Raw genomic sequence first — 21,282 nt, 5'->3', positions numbered from 1 at the left:
GAGTAACGCCCCATTGTTAAATGATACGAACTTACATTTAAGACTTGACTATTTACCTACTAGTTTCTCCTTTCCTTAATTTTTTCCTGGATAATTAACTAATTTTAACTTCTAAAAATTTTATATTCTCATGTGGTTATGGTTGAGTCTGGCCAGACATTCTTCTTCTAAATTTCCTAAATCTTGACTAAATAAGGACTGCATAGGTTGGTTTTCTCTGACGTGAGTTTACACCTGAAATATTCAAAATTCTTCAGGTTTACGCGGCAACCGCTCCCTTGCAAAAGCTTCTTTCTAAAATTTAAAATCTTTACTCCTTACCTCATTGCAACCCACTATCATCAAAACTACAATACTTATTATTTCTCAGACAACTTAACGCTGTCTTCCTAGATGCAAAGACATATACCGGGTGGCTCATCGAAAGGAAAACAGACGCTTGCTTGTGCCAATGAATTTTCTTTTATCGATAAACGCTAAGACACATCAATTTTATTTTTATAGAGGGAGAACTTGCGATAAAATTCACCTCCTAATTGTTTCACCCTGTTGCGCAGTGACCGCAACCCCTAAAATGCTACTAGGGGTGATAGGGTAAGTGATACGTCATTTAAAAGGCCTTGCTTCCTTGAATTCAAGGCAATATATATTTTTTATTTTATCAGGGCGTTTTAACATTATTTAAATTTAAGTTGCAAAACCGCATTTTACTAATTGTAATAAGAACTAGTTTCGATTATGATTTTTTTTAAGAATAATATTAACAAATAGTCTAAACGTTAGGAAAAAATTGAACTTTATCTGTCAGGTTTAAACTAAACGAAGTTGCCCCCCTTAAAAATAGAATTGACGTGTCTCGACGTTCCGTTTTCAATGGGCCACCCGGTAGAGAGGGAACAGGGGAAGGAAATAAGACATAAATAACAACAACTAATGTGCTGTATACGTACACAGAAATACATTACACTAATAGTCTAATATTTTCAGATAGAATCAGTACACTGACCTCATTGGTAACATCAACGACATCATAATTTTTAATCTCCGTAATTTGACAAAATATACTTGATTATAGTTAAATATATATCATATAATATATTATATAGCTTAGAACATCTGCAATTATACCATATTCTTTAAAATTCCATAATAATTACGTCTTAAGTACTAAAGTCAATGCGTCGAGGGACGGTCGACGAACGCCGGCGACGGTGCAGATTGTCAGGGACTCTCGCCGGCCTTCGACCGCGCGTTTTCTTTTTCTCAAATGGTCGAGAAACATAACCGAAATCAGTCTGGACACTTTGTAGCAAGCGTTTTTATTGGTTAAAGATTCGGTGTGAGTTGTTTTTAAGAGGCTGGTACATTAAAGACAAGCCACACGGTCACTGAAGATCAAACGTAAGGGCAGAGGAACGGAGAAGTTTCCCTCCAGTTATCGTAAAATGGTACTTTAATCGGAGGGAACGAGTGAGATTTGAGATTGTTGTTGAAAGCTGCTTACGATATTAGGCTCTAGTTTGATAAAAACATGGATAACAGTAACACCCATAATAATTGGTAGAATAATTTGAATAAATGTTAACGAAACCATATTAAAAACTTTTACGAAAGCACAATTCGCTAGTAGTAGATGTCTAATGTTCCTTGATGGCACCTTCAGTTTCTGAAGATATTGAAGAGGCAGATAACTCCAATTGTGTCTACTCACTAACGACTGTCACGTCTCTTTAAAATTTCTAATACTCTTTGACGAAAACCACATAAAACTCTCAAAATGTAAATATATATAATCTCTGGGATAAAAAGCATATTATGCTTCGATTTACGGGGAACCTGATAGATTCTACTAGATATGTAGATAAAAGGGAAAAACCGCGGAGAACTTAAAAACATCATGGTCTACATTCTTCTAAGCCCGAGTTCGAGGCCGCTGCCCGAGACTGGGAGATAAGGCGTTTAGGCCTCGGTCTCGAATCTGCCACGTATACACACAATGTAATTTAGGCTCGGAATTAAGCTACCCTCAATATATAGGGATGGAGATGGAAAAAAAAATTTGCTATTGAGCGTGGCTTATTGTCGGAGCGAAGTAATTAGTAATCTTTAAGCCGTTAACTGTTGCCTGAGTCGTGTTGGAAGAAAACCCGGAGACACTACTGAAGACAGTCACTCCGATTCTGCTTCAACGGGGGTTTATTTGTCCAGAGGGGGTTGCGGAAGAGGCGAAGGCTGCGGAGGAAGAGCTTTCAAGATGGCGTGGACCTCCTCCGCAACTGCTGTGAGAACGAATTCAAATTGCTGTTTCGTAGCCACCTAAAAATAACTCACGATAAGTTTTAGTTGGTGACCCAAACCTACCGGTAGAAATATACCATTCTCGGCCTTTGATCCCGCAAATGTTCCAGTGTGGCCGCAATATCGATCTCTTTAGCCCCCTTCGCCATCCGACTTAGAACCATATCGATGAGGCAATACGTGCCGGTACGTCCGGCGCCATCGCTGCAGTGTACCACTATTGGGCAAGATCGACCTCGGTACGATTTATTCACCTTTCGCCTGAAGTAAAATAATGCTCACGAGGGTCCCCTTTAAGATCCTGAGGTTACCTGAATTCCAAGAGAGCTTTGGTTGATGCTGGTACTCCCGCTTCCGGCCATGAGAGGAAATGAAACTGAGTTACCGTTCTGGTCTCACCAGTTTTCACGTTTTTCAAGTAGAAGCTCCTCACCAGGTAGTCGTCGCACCAGATGTGCTCGCTTACCAAGTGCACTTCGTAGATGTGGTAAACTTCTGAACCTTTTGATAGAAGGGAAATCACGTGAGAGCTAAGTGCAGATAAATTAAAATGCAGCGTGTGTGTTAAAGGACAGACATAGTTGTAGCTTGATAAAGACGGAAGAGAAATAATGAGAATTATATGCATCAGCTCAGCATGAGGGGAATAAAGGAGATTGGGGAGATGGACTATCTACCTTCTTCTGGCCAATAGCGATGACACATGGCAGCTCCCCCTTCGGTGAGTCGCGAAAGCATGACGATGACGACTGCGCCCTGTTCCCAAATTAATTGCCAAAAGTCGGGGGCTGTTTGCGGAAGAGGTCCTTGGGTTGCTATATAAGCTGGATTTCTGTAAAAAAATCGATAGTTCTATATAAAATTTCATGCTTTGCGTAGTAGTCATCATAAAGCCGTCACCAATAGGGGCATAGGCGTCAATCCCAAGCTAGCTCTGGACTGCCCAGGCACTCTTCTCTACATCTTGTAGACAACCTGTCAACCCTCCATTGTAGGAAAAAATTCGATATGTTTCGATCTATTCTTTACGGGCGTGTTCGTTTTCCATAAATTGTTTGTTGAGAACCAGATTATCGGATATTTTAAGGAACATATATTTGTCTTTAAACTAAAGAAGGGTCTGCACTGGATCGAGTCTGCAAAAACAAGACGAAGGTCATCGCGACTTAAAGAAAAAACCAAAAAATATGGCCAACGTGAATTTCGAAAAAAAAGGACAATCGATATGGGCACAGTGGTCAAGCAGGAAACAGAAACCAATAAATGCTGTGGCGTGGTGTGTCCAATTTGGCTATGGCGCAGCGCGGAATGACGAAATACTGGACGAAAAATCAGAGCCTGTGAAAAATTCTTGAAACCCTTCAGTGTGGTACCAAGAGACATCTTGCCAAGGTTTGCAGGCTGGATAATATAGATTTCATCGAGTCTCGAGGATAGAATGAGATGGAGGAGAGGTTCGACGCTCAAGATGATCAGGGATGACTGATCCTAGTGCGACAGCAAATGGGCGACACCAGTGGTGGAAACAGTGAAATCTAGCTGCCAGTCACGGCTTTACGAGATCTATGAGAGCATACTCAACAAGTAGCTAAAAGGGGATGTGCACCGTAAATATTCGCTAGGGAGGTGAGCAAGTCATTAAACTTGCTTTATACTGGGCATACCATCAGTTCGAAGTAGAGGAAAAAAACGAAGCTGAGTTGACTACTTCAACTGCTAAACACTAAAATTTCCATAAACACTTGAGATAAACGAATATTTACTTTCCATGCAGCATAGCCTCACCTGGGATCATGATCGGTAATACTTGAAGCGTTGATATAATCCGATGCACTGGCATTAGAGAGCTCATTGAGCATCACCCTAGCGTGGTCATAGGGCACAACTTCCGGGTACCGGTTCTTGCCTACATTTTCTTTCTTCAGTGCCACGGAAGTCTCACATGGCTCAGCCACGTATGCGCACAGAGCCACCCATTCCTGATCCAACCTATCCTTGTTCTTTAGGTGATCTTCCATATAGCTCAATACCATGTGTCCTTAGAAATAACACACTTACAGTAATAAGGCAAGTTTTTATTGCAAATAAATACCTGTGGAAATATCCATGTTGTGTAGCGCAGGCTCCTCGCTCCATGAAGACGTGCTGGACCGGCTGGAGGGGCTCTGTTCTGATTCACGGGACAATGAAGTTATTCGACCTGCAGTCAAAGATATTTAGAGATAATGTGGCATTAAAAGTATTTCTATCGTTTATGGAAAACAAATGAAATTGATATTTACCTAATAAGTGCTCAATGTGATTCTTTTGCAAGACGAAGTTGTCCAGCAGTGGTGAGCGGGAAAGATGCTTTCCGCTAGTGTTATGTGTTGTTTACACATGGTCAATTTACTGGCTGGAAATACGTACTGCCAGTAAACTTGTTAAGTTTAAACCACTGGAAAATGTTTCCGTAATTCCACTAGTAAACTAGCCACGTGTAAACGACGCGTTAGGCAGATACTACAGTTTTCATTTAACTCGCAGTTTACGTGAAATTAAACGAAAATTTACACTAAAGTTTGGTAAAACAAATAAAGTACTCCTTTCGCCAGCCCAAAGAAACGCCCTCTTGTTGTTTTCTCTCTCGTCTAACCTAAACTCACCTCACTAACCCAAACCAACTTACCTTTATCATGCGTAGATCCCTCAGTGGATTGTCCCTTCGTGGCCATTCTCGCCCTACATAAGTCCTGATAGTCTTTGCTGGCCTCCGTGTCGGGCCTGGACAGTCCCTGCAACTTCTCCTTGGACTTCACATGTCGCCTAATGAAGGAGAGGATGATGGTGGCCAGAATGAGGGCGATAAGAACACCGCAAACCAGCGAGACTACAATCAGTTGGTTTTCTTGGTTGATTTTCATGAAGAAGACGTCCTCCATCTTGTCCTAAGGGATTAAGGATTGTGTTGAGATTGAATTCTTCTGCTGTGAAGTAGGGTTGTAGCACAATTGTCTGGTCAAAATGACTGCGAAGATTTTTAGCCGAAGCAGACTAGTAAAATTATACAAGGTGTCCGGAAATAACGTTGAAATATTTTGGGAGATGATTCTAGAGATTGAAATAATAGAAAAAGGTCTTATAAATATACCCCAAAAATTTCTTGTTAAAGGCGTTAGAACTCTTTAAGAAACAATTTTTGGGGTGTGTTTATGAGAACTTTTTTATTATTTGAACCTCTAGAATCACCTCTCAAAATATTTCAATGTTATTTCCAAAATTTGTATTTGCCTATTTCACTTATCCGAATATTTTTCAAATGTACTAGTCTGTATCACGTACATATATCTTTAATAATGAGAGAAATGGTGACATTCACATAATTATATAAAATTTATTAATATTGACCGGTAATTTATCGTCAAATTTTCCTAGGCTGGGCATTTGCCAACCCTACTGTGTACTACAGGGTGGCTGCCTTACGCCTTACCTTATTGCCGATGCCTACCGAGGTGATCTCTAGCCCCCATAACATGTCCAATTCATCCTTCATATCTCCTGAATCAGAAGAGAAAATTAAAGTGATTTCTATCTTTAAGTTAAAAATTTGGCCAATTGCGTGAATTGGATTTTTTCAGTAAAGCTATTCTTCATTTCTATGTTTTTTTTTTAAATCTGAAATGTTATATTGCATATCATGTAAAATACATAAAAGTTTAATATGTACTTAGGTGGGAAAAATATATTAAAGACGAATATTGCATTTGAACATATATTACTTGCATCGGTACCATAACTTACCAATATGTCGGGCGACATCGCCAGCATCAAACCCTCGATTATTGTTTGGTAGAACCCTGAATGACACCGATTTGGCCCCCGAGTGAACTCTACGATTTTTGATAAAATAATACAGAGAATAAAATTTATTGTTAAAAATATAAACATCATGTTTGCCGACATATTTTCAAGAGGAAATATCCTACAGGATCAAGTAACAAAAATATGATCGACTAAACCTCTTTCGTTGGATCATTAGCAGGGTCCATCTCTCTTTATCTTATGAAAATGTATGGCAAAAAGTGAATCAAAAATTTACTGGGTACGTTCTAGACTTAATTGATTGCCTAAACTGTAACAAAGGAAGGGTTGACTATAGGGATTTCAAAAATGGCAGGAGATCAGATTTAATTTAATTGAGAGTAAAATGTGGCAAAAAACTACCCACTCAAACATCTTCCATATTGAAAATTTTGAGATATTTTTGAAAAAGCTAAATTTCGATTTTTTTCTTTGGCACTGGACCTACTTATCGTAAACACCGTGTATCGACATAATTCCAATTACACAGAAAAAAATCGTGTACTTACAACGCATCGGTAAAGTCTTTCTCCTCCAAATGCAGCAGATTAGAGATCTTCGAAATGATTTGCATGCCCTGTCTCCAGTCCCTCACAGAGTCTTTAAACTCGACGTAAACATACTGACCATCCCCTTCTTTAGAGCTCGAACGCACCCCATCTGAGAAACCTGGGTTCGGGTTCACACCACGAGGCTCTTTCTTCATCATCGACGGGATAATATCATTGGTCGATATTTTATTAGCGCCTAAACCGTAATAAAGTGCTTTTTACTACAATGAAGCGTAAAACACTCTTCTGTGCTTCCAAGAGAGCCTAAAATAGGGATTTTTACGAGGAAATTTATTTATTTCATAGTGGCCGAACAGACCCGTTTGCTCTGTGTTGATTTTTAGTCGATAAATCGAACATTACAATACATAACGTTGTAATGCTGTTGCTAAAGAACCTTTTCAGACTCTAATTAGGAATTTACCGTTTACTACTACAGTTTTTTCCTACTGAAATTTATTAATTGCTAGTTCATCATATACTTAGATTTTTTACCTTTTGAAGCTGGTTCCGTTATAGCCGGATCAAAGGGCGGTCCGGGTTTCTTCACATCCAGTCTTTCAGGCCGTTTAAATCCCATATTGTATCGGTCCCAGGCACTCAAATCGTCTCTCATTGCGATTTCTCGGTCCTGCTGGCTTCCTAAGACACGCAACAGTCGTATTTTAATAACGACGAATGCGCTGCCTCCTAAACATTACTAGACAGCTCTGGTTAGAACGGTTAAAATTTTACTTTATGAAGTGGATGACCCTAATGGCCTGTTAATTAAACGGAACCAAGTCGATTTCAAGGGATAAAAATTCCTGCCGAAGTAATGCTGTGAAGCGATCCGGGGGGGAGGGGATCCAGGGTGTAGAGAAGAGAGGGGGTTTTGGTCGGCATTCGGCTATAACCTGTCTGTGAATCTCACACTACTAGATCAATCAAGATCGTATCATCGACAATTTGGTGTGCTTAAGTACATTTCTCCAACCTCTTTAAAAAAAAAAGAGAAAAAAATTTAAAAGATATGTCGCGGGAGAGGTATGGATGCAGGTAACCCTTATTTGCTGACCCTTAAAGACCCGAATTTGTTTGCTGATAGCTATGCAGCAGCAAAACTATGCTGCACATTTTCCATAGATTCCTTTCGGCTATCATCTGGCTTACGAGCCAGCAAAATATTTGAGGCGATCCGCAGAAAAATATAGAATTTTTCAGGGCCGTAATTAGCCCAGTTTCGGATCGATCGGCTTTCACGAAATTTACTTACAAAATAGAGTCTAATTTTAGTTGCAGTCGTAAATACTGATCAGCAAAAGTTTCGGCGGGTCAGCCAACTTTTAAATGCATTCGATCTCTTTGGGCTAATAAATTAGGAGTGTTCAAGTAAAAGGAGATAGCAATAATTTCTGAAATATCTCTTTACTGATTCCTGATTTACAGTTTGTTGGGTTCTCGCATAACTCAGACTATTATTCGAAATCATATTCTCACGAAGGTAGTACTGCAGTACACAGTATCGTGTAATTTCCACATAAATTTATATGCACCAGAACGATAATCGTATAAAACTTACCAAAATCCTCAAACCCCTCCGGTTCCGACCCACCCTCCGAATACAGCATTGGCTTCCCCTTCCATTTGCGGTTGAAGCTCTCGTCCTCCTCTTGTTGTTTCTGCTTCAGCTCTCTGAACACCTCGTTTCGCGGCCCCAAAAACTCGAACTTTCTCTCAGTGAAAATTTCCTCCGGGACACCGCTCCCGTGCTCTCCAGGCATGGCTTCGTCGTCCTCATCGAAGTAAATTCTGGGTTCCGGCAATTCTTCGTCCAAGAGCAACGAATCCCGAGACTCCCAACCATTTCTAAATCCATCCGGAGTATTGTAAGTGATAGTGAACCTTTCATCGGGTCCTAGTTGTTGTGGAAGGTCGTTACGGGATTTCATGGTGATCAAGTGTCTCAATAAAACCTCGTTGTGAGGTTCGTCCTTGGATCCCGTCAATGTGATCATCTTGGATAGTTTTTTGTAATTAGCTGGGCTGAGGTATTGTTTTACTTCTCTAGGAGACATCTGTAAAGAAATGATGAAGTTCTCTTGCGTTATTACATTCCCGAACGTAAATAAAATGTCACTTTATTTAACTCCAATACATTTTCCCTCAGAGATTAGTCTTTTCCTGTCGCCGAACTATTGTGCAACGGCCCAGCGGCGGTAAGATGGAGACATCGTCATGTCACTCAATTTGACACTTTTACTGACATCCATCAACGGCAGCTGGCAGTCACGGTCGTTAAAAACTTTGTCTGCCGCTGATGGCATCATTTATAAAAAGGCGCTTACTAGTAACTAAAATAAATAACATGCGTGAACGTGTGAAGAAAACGTTTAAATTTTAATTGAAACTAAAATAGTTACGATTGCCCGCCAAACTGCACAAGCACGTCAGAAAAGGACCACTTTCATTGCTCACGAAACAATATAATAGTTTTCAAATTGAAGCCTCTACCTGCAGCTGAGTGAGCAGCTTAATCAGCGGATACATCTCTTCCTCGGTGACATCTTCCAAACCTGCGTCATTTTCCAGAAATCTTTCTCTGGGCCCTGCGATTTCGCTCTCGTGTTCATGGAGAAACTCCATGGAATCTGGTGTGTCCTTATCGGTGTCAGATCGACGATATTTTGGAATTCCATATCTAAAAGTAAAATATTTTCGAGTTGTTTGGAAGGTGACGAATAGAGCGAGTTACCGTCCATCGAAAAAAGGTGTTACGGCCCTGCGGCGCATCTGCGGTAGCCACGTTCTTTTGGACACGGTGTATTCTAGAAGTGGATCTGGTATGTCCACTAGAACAACATAACATAAGTGAAGCGAATAGTGGTCTGAATCGGCTAATAGAATATCTGAATAAATAAGGTCAAGAAGACGCTTTTCTCGCAAAAAAAATTGTCGTGGGCCAAAAAGAATAGTTGTTTCCATCAAAACCATTTATTCGCAGTACCTACCAGGTTAATTTTATGTGACTTTTTATTTTTATTGTTGAAATTATATGTGTACTTTATAATAAAAATGTGAAATGTCAACAGGACAAACGTGCTTAAGCACCCCCGACTATAAATTTGCCTAGTTGGGCCAAATTCTCTGTTAAGTACACTTAAAATAGGGAAGATTTGAAAATCTATTATTTCTAGTAACAGTGGTATTACGATAAGCATTTTAACAATGATCGAAAAATATTATTTATAAATAATTATAGGTTTCTTTAATTAGCACATGGCTTAGGACAACATCTAACAGATGTCACTAGAATAAACTGCAACAATAATTACCAGTAGGAGTTACATTTTTAATGCTGTGTGGGATGAATTCACATCTATTAACATAATTAAACCTAAAGTTTGGGTCCATAATCGTAAAAAATATCAATTATGGATGTTTATGAATGTCAGTTCCTACGATAACATCGCAACCCTCTTTAATAATTAACCACAACTTTGGTATGGGTAAGCAAACTTACCTCATCCAGACTTCCTACGCAAATGGTATTTAATGTGGCTATCTAATGTTTTCTTTTTGTCCCGACATTGAAGGCCCTCTTTTGATTCCCTTAAACTTTTAAAGGATTCGTGGGAGTTCTTACGTCCCACTTCGTGGCAAACTAAATTGGATTTATAAAACGAGAGCTATTTAGCCCTCGAATGAACAATGAGGGGACTCATAATAGAATGACAAAGTAGGCACTCTCATTATATTTCCAGTGCTGTTAACTAAACTTGTATTTAGCAGAAATGATAGCCCAGATTTATGAAATCTCACTTACAGTCAATTCCCTTCCCAGGTCCCAAAATTTTCCTTCTTAATTCTTCTTGTTGTCTGGACTGTTCCATTGGAGGGTAGTACACCTCGTCAGCGAAGTTCGCATGGGGATTGTCCACGCTCGGGGTGTATTTAATGATCGCCACTTCGTGGGGGTCCAGCTCTTCTTGACCCTCCATGGCCCGTAGGGCCCCTTCCAGATCATTATCGGAGAATTCGATACAGGAGTCCAAATCGAAATCCATCCTAAGAAACCAAAAAAAAAAAAAAGGATCTTCGTGATGTGTGTTGGAAAATTGTATGAATCAAGGTGTTATTTTGGTTCTTAAAGTTCACGCAAATGACTAAGTTTAGCAACTGATTATTACCACGTGTACTTCTGCACCTGGTAATAAAGACACCTGTCTCGTTCAAAGTTTTCAGCCGATAGCAGTATTGTTTGACCCAATTAGCGTGAAACTAACCGCTTCGAAATGACGTCTTTTCTTGCTCATTAGACAGATAGATATCGTCAAAGTCCAACAAAAATCGATCCGTTCTTATTTTAACCTGGAAAATTAATGATCCCACCGAGCTTTAGAGCAAAATGTTATATCAATGACGCAAAACTAACACAGATAAGGATAGGCGGTATCCAGCCAGAGAGGATTTTCAGATATTAAAACAGGAATCAGTTTGAGAATGATTTAGGGTTTAGAGGAACATCTATAACGAATTTCAATACAGGATGGTCCAAAAAGTTATAAACTTCTATAAAGCAAAATTAAAAAAAAATCTAGCAGGTCAGTTGAAATAAATGTATTTTTAAATAGTAGAAAAAATCTGGAAAAATTTATGTCTTGAAAATTATATTGTTTAAATGTGCCCCGTTTCTGTTCTGGAACTCCTCAAGTCGACCTCTAACATTTGTGATAATTCAGCGGAAGTGTTTTCAGTTATGGCCTCGCTTTTTAGAGTTTCCAGAATATCGAGGTGATTGCGGCAGACTTTACTTTTAATGCATATCCGTAAAAAAATCGCAAGAAGTCAGGTACGGGCTTCGGGGCGGTCACTAAATGTCTCCTCTTCGCGAAATCAACTTCCTAGGGGAATGACTTGAATGACCGGTGAAGTCCGATTAGAAGTATAGCAGGTGGCACCTTCTTGCTGAAACCAAGTCTACTGAGCTAACAATAAAATATAAATAACTTTTGGGCCGCCCTGTATAATGCTGGCATAAAACGTTAATAGGGTCAATTTTTCTCTGGATATTTGTGTTGGTCGAAGAAATGCATAACAATAACCTGAAAACCGATTTCGAAACCAGACAAATGCTCTGTTAGCGATTCCGGTTATTAATGATGAGGCCCCTTCCTCTATTGAAACGCACTCGCTTTGGTAGAATGTTATACAGGCGATGTAGAGGTACCATGTATAATATTTAAATTTTAACACTATCTATTGTCGATTTCTGCTTGATTTTAGCTGCTTGTAGGAAAGTACAGGAGTGAGGATCAATGGCAAGTGGAGTATCAGAACCCTTGATCAGAAACTTCTCGATACACCTTATCGTTTGCGCAAACATTACTTAGACACTTTGCAATTACCGCATTGATACTAGTGACTTATCGGTCAATTATATTTGACTAATGACTCGATCTTTCGACAACCTTAACTGGTTTAACATTGGACATGTTATGTGAATATTGGATAAAAATGAAATATACTCACTCCTGTCTAAGCGCATATAGCATCCCCTGAAGTCTGCATTGAGTGTAAGAATGGCCCCAGCGATACCCGAGGGCGAAAAGTCTTCGTAGTTCCTTGCTCAGGTCGTGTAATTCTTGTTCCGAGAGACTGTATCTAATAGAAAGACACTTTTTATGGTCTGGTTCGTTTTCAGTTTGTCAAAGGTGCCAAAGAGGACCTGAAGGCGCGTAAAGGTCTTAAGTTATGCAACAAGCAGTAACACATGGCAACACAAAGGTTTCTCATAATAAATCCCACTTTAATCAAGAAAGATTGGTTCAAATATTTGCCTTGTAGAAGAAAATTTTACGCCTTAAATGATACATAGTATATCGGAAGGAATACAATAAGAGATTCGACCTTTCCCTCTTTTTCTTTTCTGCTAGATTAATAGTGTGGGCCGGCATGACTTCGAAATTACATTTCCGACTGACTGGCCTCAGTTTCTCTCACTTAACAGAAAAAGGCATTTTTCAGACACACATGGAACTAAAACACCCTTTTCGCAAATGTAAGAAATAGTGGATTTATGGGGATAAGCCTGTGACATTTTTATAAGGCCCTAATAAATTGCGAAATAGGTTCCGGTCAAAGTACTTAGAGGAATAATTACTACAATATAATACATATTACACACCCTGTTAATGTTTAAAACATTAAAATTCACGTTAATGGCGGCTTGAAACGATTATTGTTTTACTTACCTGTAAATGCTTTCCTCGTCATAAAATCCCTCTACAGGCAAGCATTGCCCAAATGCGAAATCTATAATAAAGACCAAGGAAATATAAAATATAAATTTATTATAATTAACTCCCCGAATACCACCAGAACTTTTTTAATTATTGACAAATTTAGGAATAAAATTTAAACTTTGAACACGGTGTATCTCTTAAATCAGCGACAATGGTATAAGCCATATTGAGCTCGACCATAATATTCATAGATACGTTCTTTTGGGAATCATAAAATGATCATTCATTTAATTAACTGTTAATTTAATCGTGATTGAGTAATTTTGGGCCGCAGCCCAATCGACACGCAACAGGGGCCCTCGAGGCGTTAAAATGCAAATTGCCTTAAATGTCTCCACTAAAGCAACCCTCATATTGTTAATTACGATTATTTCCACACTAACGCGTGGGCTCACATGCTCTCTGTATAGCACATTTAATTAGTAATGTACCTGTGAAATTCGAGAGTAAATTTTTTTATAAAAATATGATTATTTCCCTACAACGCCATATCTCTAAATTATGTGTTTTTTTTTAATACAAGTGAGATTAAAAAAGTCTAACAGGAATGGAAATAAATCACAATTTATCCAAAAACTTACCATTATGGCACCATTCGTCTTCTTGGCAAATCCGCTCGCTGAACAGACACCCTATGCAGAAACAAAAAAAAAGCCTCAATCATCAAAAAACGGATTGTTGCAAAATTATTTTACTTCATTTCAAGTCAAATTCTAATTGACCGTCATAATTACGTGTTTGAGAAAAGTACTGACCAACATTTGCTTCAGCCCTCAGTCCGGGAGGGCCCACCACAGCTAGAATGAGCAGCAGCAATATAATTCGCAGTTGTGGCCCTGGCCACGGCATGGCCTGAAAGATTGTTATTACGCCATTTCAACATCGAAAAAATTACAGAAGGAAAAGTAAAATATATTTTGTTAATTTCCATCACATGACGCTAAGAACATAGCAGCCGCGGTCAATGCAAACGCAATTTTGCTTTGATGAGCAAACTGAAATTTGACTGAGCGACACCTATCGGATGTTGTCCTAAGTTATTATCGAAGTTATTTAAAGAAAACTATTACTACAAATTACATTACGGAGAACATTTCGCATGAGAGATAAGGGGCTCGAGTTTATAAATATCGATGTTTCAAATTATAACATCTATTTCCACTATAACATCGAATATCGATTTTATGTGTCATCGTTTAAAATCACCTGAACTCAGCTCAACTCATCTAAACTTATTTCGGCTAATCTCAACTCATCTCAATTGATCCCATACTAAAGTTATCATATTAGGTAAATTTTACGTTTCGTATTTACCTAATACTATTGAGGTAACAGTTTGGAACTCTCATTGTTATACGTTTTGCAGCGCTTTCTTCGAAGCTTTAGCTATATATACCCTATTTCCATCCAGATAGTTACCCGTGACCAGGAATAGACTATTTTTACACACGATTTTTAAAACGCTTTTAAAACCCCCCAAGGTTGCCTCTCTATTAGCTCACATTTCCATAAACTGATTACAGGGGAATTATGGCAAAAACGTTTACATCTCAAAGCGAATCAATATTCTCTCGTCTAATTAGACAGCTAAACGCGGGCCACATGTGTCGCAACATGGAAACTCCATTATTTGCACCAAAACGGTCCACAAAACTCTAAATTAGCTCTTTTTAATTCACCCAGAAATAGCGCCGAGCTCATTTTGCATTGCAAATCCCGATCTTGTACAGAAAAGATCTCCTGTGAAATTTACCAGCCCACACGTTATTTTCGCGGCTCCCTGGTTATCGATTTTCGACCCAGCTAAGATGACGATCTGGATTAGAAGGAGGCCTAACAAGTGGTTTTAGGACAGAAACTCAAGTGTTCCTGAAATTTAAACAGACTGTTTATCTGTTTAATTACGGTCGACAAAATTCGTTCCCTGAGGGGCTGAGATGACTCCTTAATGAGGCAGGCAATCTGAATGGTCAAAGCAGTGAGTGCTCTCTACACGGGGATTCATAAGACTCAATCTTACTAAGCGCCCCCTGTTTCGTCCACTTTTTATCATCATGGCTGACAACGAAACCAAAGACTCCGAGTAAGGAGCTCAGGATAAACCTGACCAAAGCACAAGACATGAGACAGGTAGCTGTTGCGAGGAAGAAAAGAAAGGGGATACTTTCACGAAATGCCATTGGTATAAGATAAATGAAGTAGGGGAGGCTGGACAAGGAGTGCGGGAAGGGAGGTGGGGAGGGACTGGACAAGATCCATTTTCCTCCATGGGTTGGACTGCTTATGAGCTAATGAGCTTCAATCGTGCAAGAAATCATGCACTCTTCGAAGTAAAATAATGATAACCCTTCTGTGTGTGCGCATGTGTTATTCATTAATTTCATGTGATAAAAGATGGCAAGGGCCACGGGGGATTCGCGACCACTGGCGAAAAAAATTGAAGAACTATAGTATCTTCAAAAAAAGTGAACAACTAGATATTATAGTCTTGAATTAATCTTCACTCCTCGTGGAAAAAACCCTCCATGCGGAGCGGCATGGATGGTATGATCAGACTGATGAATATCGGATAAATTGTACGATGAAAAGGCTCGCACTCCCCATTCAGTACATTGGTACCAAAGAACAAGCATAAGATGATGATGAGGAGAGAATGGGTAATTTTTGATTAGTTCTGAGACAGAGATTAGTAGCATAGTCCAAGACCGTCGTTCCGAACAGACGTTAATCTGTTGAGGCGAGTTTAAAGGCCGAATTATCAATCTGCTGCCAAGTTAATCTTCAGGCTCATTTCCATAGGATAGCTTAATAGGGCTTAGGTATGAGTCTAATTTTTGCGGAGACATTTTTTTGAATATTTCCAAAATGCAAAAGATGAGAATTCAAGGGAGAGGACTCTTTGCCACTTGAAACGCTGAAAGTCGTAAATTCGTGGAGCGAATCATTTCTAAGATGCACGATCATTTTAACGCCTATTTTCGACGATCAAGGCATCAACGCCAGTATCGAGGTTTAAGATAGTTGGGGTCACCAAGATTCATATTTGAGGCTCTACTACTTCAATGGAGCAGCATTTCGAAATTTTCCAAAGGGAAGGGGTACGTAGCAAGTTTTTGACAAAATATCTGTAAGTAATACCGACTTTGAGAGCCTAATTGGGGTTCTATTAAGTTCCCCTAAACTTTAAATTACACTCGTCAGCTCCAGACACTCGAAGCTGTGAGACGCTGACCTAAGCTAACCTGAACAAACGCACGACTTACACAAGTGCGACAAACACTGCGCCACCAAATGTCGCCACTAGTTTGCTGCGCTTGAACTAACCTAAGCTAACCTGAACAAGCGCACGACTTAGCCGTGCCACCAAATGATGCCACTCGTTTTTTATATCTGAATTAACTTGTTTAAACCACTAATCTAACCTTAACCAACTTATTTAGAACACTAAAAACATCTGTCCATCAAGACAAGGCATTCTAGTGGCCATACTGGGTTGTGCGACTGAATAAAAATGTCGCTAAAGGCAGATTTGGCTTTCGGTTTTTTTGCTTTTTCGGCCTTTTAGAAGAGCAAAAGTTTAATTTTCTTATCAGGATCCATTATTTACTTGGCTAAACTGAATTTTATGTCTGTCTCATTTCCGCGACTCGAGTTATCGAGTGGCACCTCTCGGTGGCGCGACAAAGCGATCCGGCTATGAGCGGTTTTTAGATTGTAAGGAATATATGGAGGAGAGATCTCGGAGGGCTTTAGTGCAGGGCATGAATCTTAATGCGGTGCAAATTGGTGGTGGAGTTGGTCCGTGCAAACAACCTTGTGAGCCGTACATCGTAAAACTAGAGAACTGATGTAAAGTTCACAACGTGTTACCAGCCCACGTATAGCACTTTGAATCTAGGATATGCACACTGCATATTTTATAAACGAGGAGCATCACACTTGGAATGAAAAAACGAAATGTGACTGAAAACTGAATAGGGATTGGAAGCGTCCACGGGATCTCGCATTGATTTAGCGATTCTCCCTATAAATCTCCAGCTCAATGTGGCATTTATTTAACTATAAACTAAGATCTATATTTCCTTCCTAAGACCTTAAGACACGTAACGTGGGTAGGTAATAACTAGAATTTTGGCTCGCTGGGGTGACCGGGCAATGAATCCTCTCAGTATGGCAGCATGAACCATCATGAGCAGCCGCTATTGAGAATAGCTTTGCCCTATATTTTTTTACAAATGCAACGAATCAATGTTAATGCCCCGCATGAAAAAAGTGGGACACTTATCTTTAATGCATTTGGCATGATTAGTTTGTCCGGATCTATATTTTACTTTTTATTCGACGTGACGTGCTTGCGATTCGGGCTAAACTGGCTCCGAGTATCATCTCCATTTCAAATTTCGTATTGTGGAGTGTTTGTGGCATTGAAAACTGAAGAAAAACTGATGGAAAAAGCTTACCTTTGATGACAATAATTTACATTTTTTAATGCCACCGGGGATTAATGGATTGACGCAATTTGACGGACTTAATCGGTGCCTGTCAAACAATGAAGCTTCATTGTCATTATCATCTATTGTCAAGTGGTAAAATTGTCACCATGTGCTTTGATGAGATTAAAGAGAGAAAGACAGAGAGATGTTTACGATTGTGATCAATATTTCACGCGATCCACCCATTTAATTTTCGTAGATTTCAAAGCTGCAGATAACACGGAATTGCGCTTCTATGATTAGCGAGTAAAGTGCGAGCGAAAGTGCGTTTTGCATCCTCATGTGCGAGTGTAAAAGAAGCTGAATTTCGAGGTTTTTTGGTATGCACTCAAGGGGAAAAACGCGCTTTATTGCAACATTTGGTGCCTAAGGACCGAACTGGCTAAGCCTGGCTTAGGTATAGTCCCGTTATTCTATGCTATTGAATTGGCACCTAATGCTAATACAGAGCGTTCTAAATTTTATTGGAAAAAAATATTAGTTTAAACTATATTCGAAAAACGCTTGGTTACAGAGTATACAGGGTGTTTCAGATATACAGAGTGAGTTGTAATGGACCCGACACAAAGCAAGTGCGGGTAAGGGACCTCAAAATGCGACGATTTGTTGAATTTTTTCTACGGTTAATGGTTGCGGAGATATTGGCCTCTGAAGTTGGCTTGTAAATTTTTTAAAAACCGCATATTTCAGTAATGCGTCATCACAACGCAACCAAATTTGGAACATGTTCTATTTTTATCAGCATCTTTAATTGATAGAACTGTGAAATCGATAGATGCTCAATAAAGATTGGATTATGGGTAAGGTAATGCGAAAAGAATTGGGATTTTTTAAATCTGTAAAGTAACTAACAAACGGACAATACCATTTATAGCAAATTTAATTCTGAAACTTTTATTCCCCTTCAAAATTTGTCGAAAATCTTATTATTTTTGATAAAATCGCAGTTTTGCGGAATACAACCAGTCCAAATTTAAAGGGATTACCAGCCAAAAACGCTGCGATTTTTGAACTTTTTTCTAATGCAGTTGAAAAACACGGCGATAACGACACATAATTGGCTCATCACTACAATTTCGACATCATCTCCACTGAGTTTGTTGAAATGAATGAATCGTTGATGTTATGATTCAAGACGCGCTGTCTTTTTGAGTTTCGAATTTATTTTACGCTTAATGTAAGTAAGTTTATTATTTTGTTTTTATAAATTCTAGTCAGACATAGTTGGGAAAAAATTCTCAACTGTTAAATACTTATGCCTTCGGGTCTTAGGCTCCTCAGCGCTGCGCGGTTAGGTATTCAAGCTTGACGTTCGGGTCGTAATGATGTATTTCACAAGCTTGGTCTATAAAGTGTTATTAATGCTCCTCTATAACTCATATGCCATGATATTTCCTTAACGAAACATTTTTCGAATACGCCTTATATAGGAAACTAGTATTGTTTTGCTGTAGAACATGTGGTTAAATTGCCGCAGTTGCAATTCGGGACACCTTCTACACCTTATGGTCGATAAAAATATGCGAGATGCGGGCTAAACTGAAGCCACTTCACTAGCAACAATCAAAAAAATCAAAAGAAGAACTACATCTATTGGGCATGCACCCATCTGCTTGATCAAAATCGGTAATAGAGCCGTTGTCCGCAATTGTGCAACAAATTACCGCACTCTTCGAGGCCATATTGCAAACACACGTTAACTTTATGAATGGACAAGCCCTCAAACAGGTGGGTGTCTTAGCGCCAGCACCAAATCATCCCTGCTCCCCTGTCGCTCCTACATCTAGCTCAAGTAAGTGAAACGTACTCACCAAATGAGTCCACAATGGAACTCAGAACATTCTATTCACAAACTATCGCAGGTTCCCTTTAAAGGGTGGTCTCGATTCGACGACGACCAGCCTGTCTGGCTGTTGCGAGCATTTTGGGTGGCGTCGAGGGCGCCGGCGTCGGCGTGCGGGCGTCCGCGTGGGCGCGTCGATCGATTCACATCGTCGCCGGACTGTGTTGCGGGGGTCGAGGTGTGTTTGATTTACATCAAGAACTAAAAAATAATCCCCGCTCAATGGGAAATGGAATTTCCTTGGCTTCAATCAGAATTAAGCAATTAAGTTCGCCGAATTGTCTCCCCGTTTTGATATCATTAAGCCGATTAAGGAGAATGTGATTTTCGTTCAATATCTATCAATCAGCTTGTGACTAAAGAAATAACCGAACTATTGTTGTAATGATTGTGGTTTTTAGAGCCAATTTTGCACTACTGATTATACAGGGTTTTACAAAAGTTAGGTCAGTCCGCCATAGATTCGTAGATGGGGTGTATCGGAAACTGCCTGGTCAAGAGTGCTTTGAAACAAATTTTGTTTCGAAGTGCCGCGAATTGACCAAGGATTTTTGGTACATCCTGTACTTAAGTGCCTGTAACGTTCGTTAGGGCGATTTTCACTTCTGGCGCTCCTGGATATACAGGGGGTCAAAGTTCAAAAAGATGCCCAAACTGCAGGAAAAGACGTTTGTTTAGGGTAGATTTTGTCTCGTAAAAAAGTTAGATGAATTCTTCGCTTTGGAACACAATTGAAAGTAGTAGTACACTGTACATTCTCTTCTCCTACTCATCTACGGTGAAAAATTAACGCGCTTGAGAGTTGTAGGATCCATGCGATCTTGGCACGAATGTACCTAAAAATTCAACTTATTGATCATAACAAATTGAATCAGGAAGCCGAGTTTGAAGGTGTTAAATCACTCGGCACAAGTCATATTAGTCCTAATAACGTTTTAATTGCTTCACTGGTTGCAGATAAAACTACGTTTATTAATAACCATTTATCTGCATGCGTGGGATTTATCTCGACGCTTCAGCTGGTCGATACAACAAACGAGTCCATAATAAAATTATGCCAACACAATGATTATAATATGTACCAAAGGTATTATGATGAATAAAATATTCACCAATTGGTTATTTACCCACATCAATTATTATTCATCCGAAAATGAATGTTGCAAATTAAACAAACAATTTTCTTGAAAATTGGGGGGTTGTGGAACATTCGCATTAGCATGGCCGGGGGGGGGGGGGGGGTGCCTTTCGCACCCCTAATTTGAACAGTGCATGGTTTTTCTACTATGCGTGTCTCATTCCCGGGACGCTCCAGATGAGGAACTTATTGTGTTGCCAATCCTGCCTCACAAGGCCACACGACAAAAATCAGCGAAGATTTGGATGTACGACAAAACGACGCCGAAATTTAGATGCGCAAAAAGGTGTGCGACAATGAGATGAGGGATTATTTGGGCTCAGACCCTCAAACTCTTTATCTGGGCAATCGTCCAGTCTTGGTGTTGTATTAATGTGCAGGGTTAGTCAGTTACGAAAAGGGTCGGGTTATTCAATTAATGCATCATTTATTGTTATAATAAACATGAAGGCATCCACATAATGCCATGCTTGTGATTTGTCATGCGTTATATGTATACCGTCCGCGTTCTTTAGTAATGTGTCCTATTGTCTCTGGCATCCGTTTGTCATACACATCCTTTTGTCGTGGGTCCACATATCCCCGTCCAATTCTCGGGCGGCCAAATTTACACGTGCTTTTGTAGAATAGCTTTAAGAAAAACTGCGAATGTGAGTCGAAACATCGACCCTTTCTTATATAAGATTACGTGTTCATCATCATATGCGAGTAGTATGAAAGATAAAACATATCATAATGGAGATATTTCAGGAGGCGATAGTCCTCTCTCAAAATAATAAAAAATACTAATAGACCCACGGTCAAAAACGCAGCATTTTCGATATACAGGGTGGCA

The 21,282-nt window shown here is 39.5% G+C and overlaps 2 protein-coding genes across 3 annotated transcripts in view; one reads left to right on the top strand and one right to left on the bottom strand.

Annotated features, from left to right (window-relative positions):
- The window catches only part of Cox10 (Cytochrome c oxidase assembly factor 10), a 127,633-nt gene that overhangs the window by 100,350 nt on the left and 6,001 nt on the right, over positions 1-21,282 (top strand). The window lies entirely within an intron of this gene.
- On the bottom strand, positions 937-19,425 carry IA-2 (tyrosine phosphatase IA-2). Its single transcript, XM_066391966.1, has 20 exons — positions 19,278-19,425; positions 13,729-13,825; positions 13,555-13,605; positions 12,923-12,983; positions 12,201-12,332; positions 10,495-10,736; positions 9,424-9,520; positions 9,183-9,369; positions 8,251-8,746; positions 7,185-7,331; positions 6,648-6,885; positions 6,079-6,167; positions 5,768-5,835; positions 4,967-5,225; positions 4,391-4,498; positions 4,084-4,336; positions 2,976-3,130; positions 2,610-2,799; positions 2,376-2,559; positions 937-2,316 (listed from the first exon to the last, which is right to left on the bottom strand). The coding sequence occupies exons 2-20, from the start codon at positions 13,820-13,822 to the stop codon at positions 2,197-2,199; spliced, it is 3,171 nt and encodes a 1,056-aa protein (XP_066248063.1). The 5' UTR covers positions 13,823-13,825; positions 19,278-19,425; the 3' UTR covers positions 937-2,196.

This window comes from Euwallacea similis, chromosome 7 (genome assembly GCF_039881205.1).
Source record: "Euwallacea similis isolate ESF13 chromosome 7, ESF131.1, whole genome shotgun sequence".
Lineage (NCBI taxonomy): Eukaryota > Metazoa > Arthropoda > Insecta > Coleoptera > Curculionidae > Euwallacea > Euwallacea similis.
Note: the sequence above shows the minus strand (reverse complement) of the source record. Positions and strands in the feature narration are given on the sequence as shown.